The sequence below is a fragment of the Myotis lucifugus genome, unplaced genomic scaffold (assembly GCF_000147115.1).
Source record: "Myotis lucifugus unplaced genomic scaffold, Myoluc2.0 scaffold_85, whole genome shotgun sequence".
Classification (NCBI taxonomy): Eukaryota; Metazoa; Chordata; class Mammalia; order Chiroptera; family Vespertilionidae; genus Myotis; species Myotis lucifugus.
The window spans coordinates 3,519,180-3,530,298 of record NW_005871133.1 but is presented as its reverse complement, the minus strand read 5'-3'; the positions used below and the strand labels follow the sequence as shown (position 1 = coordinate 3,530,298).

General features: G+C 51.2%; 1 protein-coding gene across 2 annotated transcripts in view; it reads right to left on the bottom strand.

Moving 5' to 3' along the window:
* GALNT16 (polypeptide N-acetylgalactosaminyltransferase 16) overlaps positions 1–11,119 on the bottom strand; it is an 81,102-nt gene that overhangs the window by 10,199 nt on the left and 59,784 nt on the right. For both annotated transcript variants that reach the window (XM_014457826.2, XM_006091013.3), the window contains 5 exons: positions 10,793–10,858; positions 8,486–8,607; positions 5,489–5,576; positions 3,912–3,996; positions 3,524–3,627 (listed from right to left, as the gene is read on the bottom strand). In XM_014457826.2, the coding sequence (XP_014313312.1) occupies positions 3,524–3,627; positions 3,912–3,996; positions 5,489–5,576; positions 8,486–8,607; positions 10,793–10,858 (465 nt within the window). The remainder of the gene's footprint in view (positions 1–3,523; positions 3,628–3,911; positions 3,997–5,488; positions 5,577–8,485; positions 8,608–10,792; positions 10,859–11,119) is intronic.

Sequence of the window (11,119 nt, the reverse complement as noted above, 5' to 3'; positions counted from 1 at the left end):
CACCCTCCACACACATCACACACACACCCCCTGCACACATATCCATCCCCCCACACCCTCCACACCCCCCCACACACTACACATACTCACACCCCCTCCACAAAAACACCCTCTACACACATCACACACACATACCCTCCACACATACCACATACACACACCTTCCACACACCCACCCTCTACACACTCTCCATACAATGCCCTCCACATACACCCCCTCCACACACACCACACACAGCATACACAGACATCTTACCCACACACCCTCCACCCACTCTCCACCACCACACACACTCTGGGCTCTGGGGGAGCAGTAGGAAAGCTCTGAAGGAACACGAAGACCACAAGTAGAAGGAAAAGTGAATCAAATGGCAGCATCACTTCCAGCCTCTGTCCAGAGAGCCCCCGCAGACACGAGCTAAGGAAGAATACATCTGCTCATCGGCCTGTCTGGGCACCTGTGAGGTTGGAAAACCAGCCACCAACTAAACCAGCTGGCTGCCCCCACCTCCCTCCTGCCCAGGGTTTCCATGTACAGGCTGCTGGCCCTCTTCCTGTGGGTGTGGTGGTGACGCTGAATGAGCGTTTGCACGTGAGTAGAATCCAGTCTATCAGGTGAAGTAAGTGCAATGGAGAAAAAGGAGGCCAGCGGGGGATGGGAGAGGGCGAGTGGCACTGGGGTGGGGGGCTACAATTGTAACTAGGCTGCTTAGGGAATTTTAACTAGGTTGTCCCTGAAAGGGGGCGTTTGCACTAAGGCCTGAAGGAGGTGAGGACCGAGTCATGCGGCTCTCGGGGGAGGGGCATTCCGGCAGAGGGATAAGCAAGGGCCAAGACCTAGAGGAAGAGCATGGCCAGAAGGTCGAGGCTCAGCAAGGAGGCCCGGTGGCCGGAGCGGAGTGAGGTCGGGCAGAGCCTATGGTGTGTGTTTGCCGGGGAAAGGCAGGCGTCAGGATTTTGAGTTTTGCTCTGAGTGATGCAGGGGCCCCGGCAGGGCCTTGAGCAGTGGAGTGACAGATCTGACTGCGCTTTGAAAGGATCCCAAATCTAACTCCCAATGATTTCACATACCCCCCCCCAACACACACACACACACACTCAAGGTGGACTCTGGGTCCTGAGTGTGGTTCTCCCAAGGCACACAGGAATGAGCCTGAGGTTGGGCATCTCCCTTTCTTCAACCAAGAAACAAAATGAAAGCCCCAACCACCAGCAGCAGGAGTCTCCCAGCTCAAAACTATGGCTAGCCAGAAATTCCTTTGAATTTCTTCTAAGAAACAAAACCGGCTCCAGAACCCTCCCCGGTTCACCTTTCAAGTCTCCCCACCACTGAGCCCTTGCCTCAGGCAGAGTGTGAAGTTCGCTATTTGATCACTCCCTTGTTTCTCTGTCAGACCCCAGCCTAAAAAAAAAAAAAAGAAAGAAAAGAAAGAAAGAGAAGAAGAAAGGCCTCTGGACACAGGAGCGACCCTTTGACCCTTGTTTCTCAGTCTGTAAGTCTTTACAGGAAACTGGCTTTGCCGAAGCTCCCTTCAGGCCGAGACCAGGACACAAAGGAGGTCAGAATGCAAGGTTCACCGCACCCCGGTTCCTAAGTTACTCCTGGTTTTGGGTTGGGATGGGGCCTGGATTTTTGTTGTTGTTTTAATATGTTCTTATTGATTTCAGAGAGAAAGGGAGAGGGAGAGAGAAACATCAATAATGAGAGAGAATCATTGATCGGCTGCCTCTTGCACCACCACCCCCCCCCCCCCCCCCGCACTGGGGATCAGAGCCTGCATCCCGGGCATGTGCCCTGACCTGAATCAAACCTCCTGGTTCATAGGCCAACACTCAACCACTGAGCCACACCGGCCGGACAGGATCAGGCCTGTTTTAAGCCCCACTGCTCATCTGTTTCCTGATCAGGGAGAGAGAAGAAAGACCTGCACCTCACGTCTCAGAAACACAGACTGTGACTGATCACACCTCCCAGCACTGAGGAGGCTCTGGGCTAGGTGTGCCACACACCTGTGAGACATGGGGTTTCCTGACTGAAATATGGAAGGCAGCGTCCACCTCAGTTTTCTCACCTGTGAAATGGGTGAGATACCACCAGCCCTATTTACTTCGGAAGAAGCCTGGCTAGGATGGAAAAGAAAGCAGTGAGAAAAAGCGCTTCACAGGACCAGGTCCCTGTACTGGAAAGAGCAAGAACAGGCCTCTGATTTACAACCTCAAAGTATCTGCCCTGCTCCTAGTCCGGGAGGCTGCCTGTGTGGGCTGCACCGCTGGGCTTCCTATCTGCGGGGCTCAGGTTCAGCCAGCAGAGGCACCAGCAGGAGATCAGAAGGGGGAGAATGAGGTTGGGTGTCCTCCCCTGACCCGGGAGCTGTGGGCTGGCTACAGGTGCCCCAAGACCACAATTCCTGTTGGATGGTGCTCCTCCCCATCTTTCAGACCTGGGGGTGGTGACACCCTCAGGAGCAGTCCCCAGCCTTGCCCAATACTAAGCTGCTCCTGTGGTTCTCTCTCTCTGGCCCACACTATCCTTTAATAACCCCCCTTAAATCATCCACGTCGGGTGTTCCACCTTTCTCTGGCCTTTATCCAACCTGAACCTCACCAGCAACCCTGGGAATTCCTTGGTTCTTCCCTTTCCTTCTGGGGTTAGAGAGTTCCTACAGCCTCAGAAGTAGTGATAATGGCTATCAGCACTGTGACATGCATTTTATTTATTTTAAATATTTGTATTGATTTTAGAGAGAGAGGAAGAAAGAGAGAGAGAAAGAGAGAGAGAGAGAGAGAGAGAGAGAGAGAGAGAGAGAGAGAAACATAGATGAGAGAGAAACATCAATTGGCTGCCTCCTGCATGCTCCCTCCTGGGGATTAAGCCTGCAATCCAGGCATGTGGCCTGACCGGGAATGGAACCAGCGACCTCTCAGTGCATGGGACGACACTCAACCAATTGAGCCACACTTGCCGAGGTGCCATGCATTTTAACTCATCGTCGCACTTAGTACTCATAACAGCCCCTTGAGTAAACTGAGGCTTAGGGAGGCTTTAACTTGCCCAGGGATGAAAGCTTGTAAGTGATAGGATTTTCACCCAGTAACCCAGTAACCAGTGACCCAGGGTACTGGTTAAATGTAAGTGGTGGGATCAGATGGCCAGGATTTGCACCCAGGCTTACATTTAACTAGTGCCCTTTACTGAACACACTCCCAGATTTTCTGGCAGGGAAGCAACAGGTGTTCAAGCTGTGGTCCATGATGCAGCCTGTATGTTCTTCCACATACATATCTAGCCGTGTGGCCACAGGCTCCTCCTAATGACCTAATTCTCTTTGTTTATGAGCTGTGTGGTTCTGGACAAACTACTTAACCTCTCTGTGCCACAGTTTTTTAATCAGTAAAATGGGGATAATAGTACTTTACCTCAGAGGGTCCTTGTGAGGATTAAGTCCTTAGAACAGGGCCTTATGAATAGAAAGTGCTCAGAGTTACCTGTTATTAATATTGCTTTTAACATTTCCCAACTTACCGAAGTTCTCTCCCCCCCAGATATCCATCTGGGCATCATACTTTCCCAAGTGGTTAAACCAGGACTTGTCAATCACAAAGATTCCTCCAGCTATGACGGGCGTCCTGGGAGCAAGGAGATGAGAGAGGTAACACGTGACCTTAAGAAACTGGAAGCCCCTCCACATGGCCCCAGGGTCCCAGGACCCCAGGCCATTGGCCCCAGAATCCCCTGCGTGCAGAGTCCCTGGGGCCTCTGTCCTCTCTGTCCCTGGGGCCCAGAACAGAGTCAGCACTTAGACTGTACATCCTCAGAAGCCCCGGTGACTGATGCGGCTTCCCAGCAGCCTCCCAGGCCCCTGCCCCAGGGGAAGAAGGCTCTCTCCTGCGGAGCTCACAGTAGCCCTGACCTTATGGGCTTGGTGGGGTCTGTCCGGGCAATCTTCTGCTCCAGAGGGATCTGCTCCCACTTGAAGTGCAGGCTCCAGTCGAATCCTAAGGGACAGAGGAGGGTGAGGACGGAGCTCAGGGCTGAGCCTTTGGTGGCTGTTGCCCCCTCACTCTGCCACCCCTCAGAGTCTCCCGTGATCCGAGCCCAGCTCACAGAGGACCCTGGGCAATTCGTGCAGTCGTTCCTTCATTCAGAATGAGACAGGTCTCTGCCCCTGTAGAGTTCCAATCTACTGGGTAGGATGGAGACTACAAGATCCATCAATGAATGGATAATATGTCAGTCAGGAGTGAAAAGTGCTAAAAAAAAATAAAATGAAGGAAGGGTGCCCATAGTATTCTGGTAAGGGCAGTCAGACGTTGCTCTCTGTTGAAGTGACATTTGAATACAGACCTGAATGAAGGACTGATCCATGCGGGTTTCTGGGGGAAGGGAATTCCAGGCAGTAAGTGCAAAGGCCCTGAGGTGACTTCCCAAAGGAGAAATGCCTGGCTCCCTTGAGAATCCCACTCAATCCCAAGAGCTAATTAATGGTTATGTCCACTTATTGGAAGTCAGGCCCCAAATATAAAATCCACCTTGCCCATGCGCTCCCAGCAATAGATTCTCTGGAACAGTCTGTTCCATAGAACTTGCTGCAATGATGGACATCTTCCATATCTGCACTGTCCAATATGGTGGACACCAGCCATGTGTGGCTACTGAGCACGCGAAATGTGACTAGTGCAACTAAGAAACTGGATTTTGGATTTTATTTATGTTTAATTACTCTAAATTTAAGTAGCCAAATGTGGCTTTTGTCTATTGTATTGGACATACAGCTCTAAAGTCTTGACCAGAGCTGTCCAAAGGAAATATATATAATGCAAGCCACAGTTGTAATTAAAATTTTCCCAATAGCCATATCAAAAAGCAACAAGAACATACGAAATTAAATAATACATATTTAACAAAATATATCCAAAGTATTATCATTTCAACTTGCAATCAATATAAAAAGTTACTAATTAGATATTTTACATTCATACTAAAACTTTGAAACCTGGTGTGTATTTTATACTTATAGCATCTTAATTCAGACTAGTCCTATTTCAAGACCGCAATAGCCCAACATGGCTAATGGCTACCATATCAGACAGCACAGATCCAGACCACTTCCAGGGGGTCCGTGTTAGGAATTCACATAAGGTCGAGGGTTCCCCCTCCCCCATCCCAAAACAGCTGTCATACCATGTCCATCTACCAGGACTTGGCCATGGTCCCTGGGCTGGCATCACTTGGGAAGGGTGTGTCAATGTTTGGGGGGAGGAGGAGACTGGCTTGACTGCCACTGATCGTGCCAGGAGCCTGCCACTGCTGGCTCGGCCCTTTGTCCCCACCCCAGGGCTCAACCCAATCCCTTTTCATTTTCTGGAAGTAAGGGTGTCATGAGATCCTCTGGAACAGCTGGGAAGAAGAGCATCAAACCAGGGCTGTGGCCTGCCCTCACCTGCCTGGTTTCTGGTCTAGAGCCCCTCCCTTGGGAGCAGGACCCACCTCCACGAAGGTCAGCCGATGCAGCAAGGTAAGCAAAATTATCCAGACTGATGACGTCAATGATGGGGCTCACCACGCGGGTGTGGTCCTAGGAAAGAAAAGGTGAGATGGTGTGAGGCCAGGGACTCTATGAATAAAGGGCCAGGTGCTGCTCTGGGAGGAAGGTCTCTCCGAGGCCTAAGGCCATGTACTCAGCATTTCCTGCAAGACAGTTCAGGCTCCCGGGAGGGGTCCTTATCATCACATCCAAGCTCCTGGAAGGTCCCACCTGGGTCCCAAGGCCCAATGCTCTCCCAGCCTCTTCCTCTCATGTCATGTTGAGCCCTGCTGGAATCTCACCTCCTCGTGAAGCTTTCCCCGATTGCTCCAGGCTGAGGATTTCTTCCTCTTTAAAGCTGCTCTCACAATTACAGTCTAGACAATTCCCGGGACAGTGAATCACATGCTGCCTGAGGTAGTTCTTCTGTTGCTGGTTTGAACTGTTGTTTTATTCATCATGCCCACCTTTGTACATGTTTGGGTTGGGTCTTCCCAACTGGGCCGCCAGCAGCTTGGGGGCAGGGACCCTGTGTTCCCTGGGTGTCACTCCTTTCATGCCGCATCCACATTCAAGGTCAGACTTACTACTCCCTTCATCACCTCCAAAACGTCGGTGGGTAGCCCCAATTTTCCTAAAGTTCCTTTTTTAAAAAAATCCTCCCCCCAAGGAGTGAGGATATTTTATTTTTTTCCACTGATTTTAGAGAAAATGAGAAGGGGGGGTATTAGGAGGGGGAAAGGAAGGGAGGGGGGGGGGAGAGAGAGAGAGAGAGAGAGAGATCTATGTGATAGAGACATATTGATTGGTTGCTGCCCACAGGGGCCCCAACCTGGGACTGGGAATGGAACCTGCGACCCTCTGGTGCGAAGGCCAACACTCTAACCATTGAGCCACGCTGGCCAGGGCTAAAATTCTTTTTATTGGGGGGGGGGGTAGTGGTGGTGGTGAATTGTCATATAGCACATGTGAAGCTTAGTGCCCTCTATCAGCCCTCTGTGGAGGGAATGGGACAGAGCCCCTTCTTTCTCTCCTTTCTCACACTCTGCACTGACCCTGAAAATCCTCCTGACACTTGGAATCTAGCCCCGCCCCTCAGTTCACACCCCCTGGGAGGCGGAGGATCAGGGAGACCATCCATGGTTTCTCGGTGGGGCCTCACCGTATCCTTCTTAGAGACTTTTATATACTGAGATATAATTCCCATTGCTACAGCAATTTTATTAGATATGATTGATATACCGTAAAATTCACCATTTAAAAGTGTGAAATTCAATATTTAAAATGTTTATTTATTGATTTTTAGAAAGAGAGGAAGGGAGAGAGAGAAACATTGATTTGTTATTCCACTTATTTAGGCATTCATTGGTTGGTTCTTGTATGTGCCCTGACCAAGGATTGAACCCACACTCTTGATGTATCCGGATGTGGCTCCAACCAACGGAGCTACCCGGCCAGCGCTCAGTGGTTTTCAGCATAGTCACAAGGTTGTGCAACCACTGTCTAATTCCAGAACATTTTCATCACCCCCACAAAAAGCCCTGTACCCATTAGCAGTCACTCCCCTCTACCCCCGCCCTCCAGCCCCTGACAGCCGCTAATCCACTTTCTATTTCTATGAATGTGTTTATTCTGGCTATTTCACATAAACGCAATCATATAATATTTGTTCTTTAGTGACTAGTTTCTTTTACTTAGAATCAGGTTTTCAAAGTTCATCCATGTTGTAGTACGTACAGTGCCTCATTCTTTTGCATGGTTGAGTGACATTTCATTGTATGGATATACCACATGTTGTTCACCATTCATCTGCTGTTTCCATGTTTTGGCTATTCTGAATAATACTGCTCTGAACACTTGTGCACAAGTTTTTGTGGGGATGTTTTCATTTCGCTCGGGTTATGTCCAGCAGTGGAATTTCTGGGCCGTATGGTAACCCTGTTTAAACTTTGGAGGAACTGCCAGACTGGTTTCCACAGGGCTGCACTGTTGGACATTCCCACCACTGATGCGTGACTATTTTTGTCCCCATCCTCACCAGCACGTGTTACTGTCCATCTTTTTTATTATAGCCGTCCTATTAGGTATCTCACTGTGGTTTGGACTTGCATTTCCCTAATGACTGAAGAATGTTGAGCATCTTTTCATGTGCTTGTTGGCCACTGTGTATCTTCCTTGAAGAAATGTCCATTCAAATCCTGTGCTCATTTTTAAATTGGGATGCTTGTCTTTTGATAGTTGAGTTGTAATCACCTCATCTGTCCGAATCCTCCCCATTCTAGAGAACAGCAGGCACATAGGAGGGGCCCCCTGCCCTCATCTCTCCTGGAGAACACTGCTCTCTCCTCCCTCCTTCTCTGGCTTCCCAGCCTAACCCACCCACCCCCACCCCTCCCTGCCTCCCCGGGAGGAAATCAACCATGCCCTTTTCTGTAATACCTTTATAGCTCACTCAGGCTTTCCTCCCGTTTAATCCTCACAGCAACCCGGTGGGACAAATACAGTGGGGCCTTGACTTACGAGTTCAATTCGTTCTGTGACGGAGCTCGTAACTCAAATTACTCGTATGTCAAATCTTAAAGTGAAAGAGTGAGACACGTGATGCTGGGCTGATGTTGTGGCGTTCACTGTGACGTTCGCTGCGCCAACTAGCGGTGGGGTATCTGAAGCTGGCTCGTAACCCGAATTTTAGCTCGCAATTCAAAGCAAAAAATCGGCCGAGACGGCTTGTATCTCGAAAAACTCGTTAGTCGGGACACTCGTAAGTAAAGGCCCCACTGTATTACAATTATCCCCATTTTCAGATGAGAAGCTCAATGAGGTGGTCACTCAGGAGGTAGCAGACCATTTAGGCTCCTACTCTGCCTGCCCAACGTCAAAGACGGTTCACACACCCTCATGCCAAGAACCTGGCGGGCACATCCCAGAGCCAGAGCTCCCCGGGGGACAGACAGACTCACCTCCTTCACCCGCTGCAGCAGGGGCTGCAGCCACTCGGTGTTCACCTCACAGTGGCTGTCCAGAAAGGTGAGGACGGCGGCTGCGGCCACGTCTGCCCCGCGGACCCGGGACCGGATCAGCCCTGCAGGGGAAGCGGAGGGTGGTGCTGAGCCCATCTGCTGCCCAGCCATCCCACAGAGTCTCGGGGTCTCCGCCCTCAGGAGCGCAGGTTTCCGAGTCACTGTGATTGAACTTTACTTTGTACTTGTTTATTTCCTCTTTTTCTTTCTCTCGTCCATCCAGTAAGCGTCATTACTCCAAGGCCATTCTCAGAATGCCCTCCGTGTGCTAGACACTGTGCCGGGCTCTGGGGACCCGCTGGTGAACAGTCAGAGTTCAGGGAATGGGAATTGCAGTAAAGTGTGGTTTGACACCAAAGGAGAACCAGGAACCAAAAGCCTTCCCCCACCTCCGGGAAACCCACGGCGGTCCCCTGCAGCCGCACCGTCATGTGTGACGTGGAGGGACTCCTCTGCACGAGGACAGGCTGGAGTTAGCACGCGCCCCCTCACTCACCTTAAGCATGTTATTTACCTGCTCTGAGCCTCAGTTTATCACCTTGAGATTCAGAGAGAGCACAACCCCTGCCTGTCGGGGGGGGGGGGTGCCTGGTGCCCAGGAGGCCTACATGTGCTAGGTTCTGCCCTGCGTCCACCCCTTTCCCCACAGGCTCGCCCATGGCTCACCATGACAGTCGGACAATAGCCCGGTGAGGGGTGGGGAATTACCTGGTGAGGAGAGAGGAGGCCCCGCTGGCCCCGCTAGGACAGGCGGGAGGGAGTATGGCATCTACCCCATCTTTTCACTCCAGAGGTAGCTATAAAGCACCTAATTTAAACCTCCTTAATTTAATTACATAAATTCACATCTATGTTGGGCAAAACCCCAGGGAATAGCATATTCCCACCTAAAGGCACCTCACAACCCTGTATAATAAGTCCTCACTTAATGTAGTACATAGGTTCTGTGACTTTAAGTGAAATGACATATAACAAAACCAGTTTTTTGCCATAAGCAAGAACTAAGTTCCTATAGCAACTCATCAATGTTATAATGAAACCACATTATTTGAGGACCTACTATACTTAGCGATTTCTCTCTCAAGGTCCATTCCACTGTGAAGGTCCCCTCAGCCTGACTGGCCTTTCTTAAATATGCCCATCACATAAACCCATCTCTCTCTCTCCCTTCCCTCTCTCTCTCTCTCTCTCTCTCTCTCTCTCTCTCTCTCTCTCTCTCTCACTGCCACACACACACACACACTCACACACCCCTACCTTCAATGGCTCCCTACCATCTGCCTTATCAAGTCTAAATGCCTTTCTCTGGCTTAAGGTCCTCTGTCATCTACCGTCACTCCGCCCACTCCGCCCACTCTCCCTGCTGACCCGGATTCTCCTGGGAAGGGAGAGTGAGCGTAAGGAGGTGAAGAGGCTGGGCTTTGGGGTGATCCCTCTCCCTGGGTTGGGATCTGGGCTCCTCTATTCATCCCCTCCCTGGGGAAATTACTGAACCTCCTCAAATCCCAGTTTCCTTATCTACAAAATGGGAGTTGTGGGCTATTATGAGGACTGACGGTGAGAGAGCAGAAAAAGTGAATGCCTGCGGCAGGGTGAGCGCTCACTGGGGAGGAGGGCTACTAGCATTCCCTGTGTGCCTCCTCCGACCCTCGCCTCTGCCTGCAGCGTCCCAGAAAGCCCCCCCTTGCTCACTGTCTCACAGCGCCCCTCACCCAATCAAGGCCCACTCCCTGGTCACCCGCCTTCCTCCGGCACCCTCTCCTCTGATCTCCATCCTAATAATTATAACCAGCCTGTTGCTGTGAATTCTGACCCCCCGGCTGCATCAAAGCTCTCCGAGGGTAGGGACCACGTTTTAGACTTCTTTTGTGTCCCCCAGAGAGCAGTCTTATGCTGTCGTTGATGCCCAAACACCTCTTGGTTAGAAATGAGGTCCGTCTGCTTTACTCTGCCTTTGACTGTCCCAAAGCATCTCTACGTGGCCTATCTCATTTAACCTTACAATCTCCGTGCAAGGCAGAAAGGGGACTGTTACTACCCCCATCTCTCAGTAGAGCAACCTGCCTACAGTCATGCTGGGACGGGCGGACCTGGGAAACAGGAGGCTCCTTCTAGGGACTTTGGTTCTCACCACAGGAATGCAGCAGGGCCATGCTGGTTTGCATGACACAGCACCCAAAGGGAGTGGGGCGTGCAGAGGTCTAGGCCAACAGGGGTCTGCGGTGGCACCAGGGTCCAAGAACTTACCTTCCCTCCGGTCGTTGCGCAGGCACTTGACCTTGGGGATCCTGGTCAGGAGCAGACAGTCTTCAGCTGAGGGTGGAGAGAAGGAAGCTCATTCAGATCACAGGTGGTTTGGCCACCACTGGAACTCCCCAGGCCCAGGGAAAGGGCTGGGGATGGGCGGCATGGAGGAGCATGGTCATCTCCAGTGGCCCTGGGTCCCACTCCCAGGCCAGACTAAGGACTGCCTGTACTTATGGCTTTGCCCCCAGGGACGCCAGAGAGCGCCAGCACCATCACCAGCCTAACATCTGTGGAGCTAGACTGACAGGACAATCTTCTCCCTGTGAC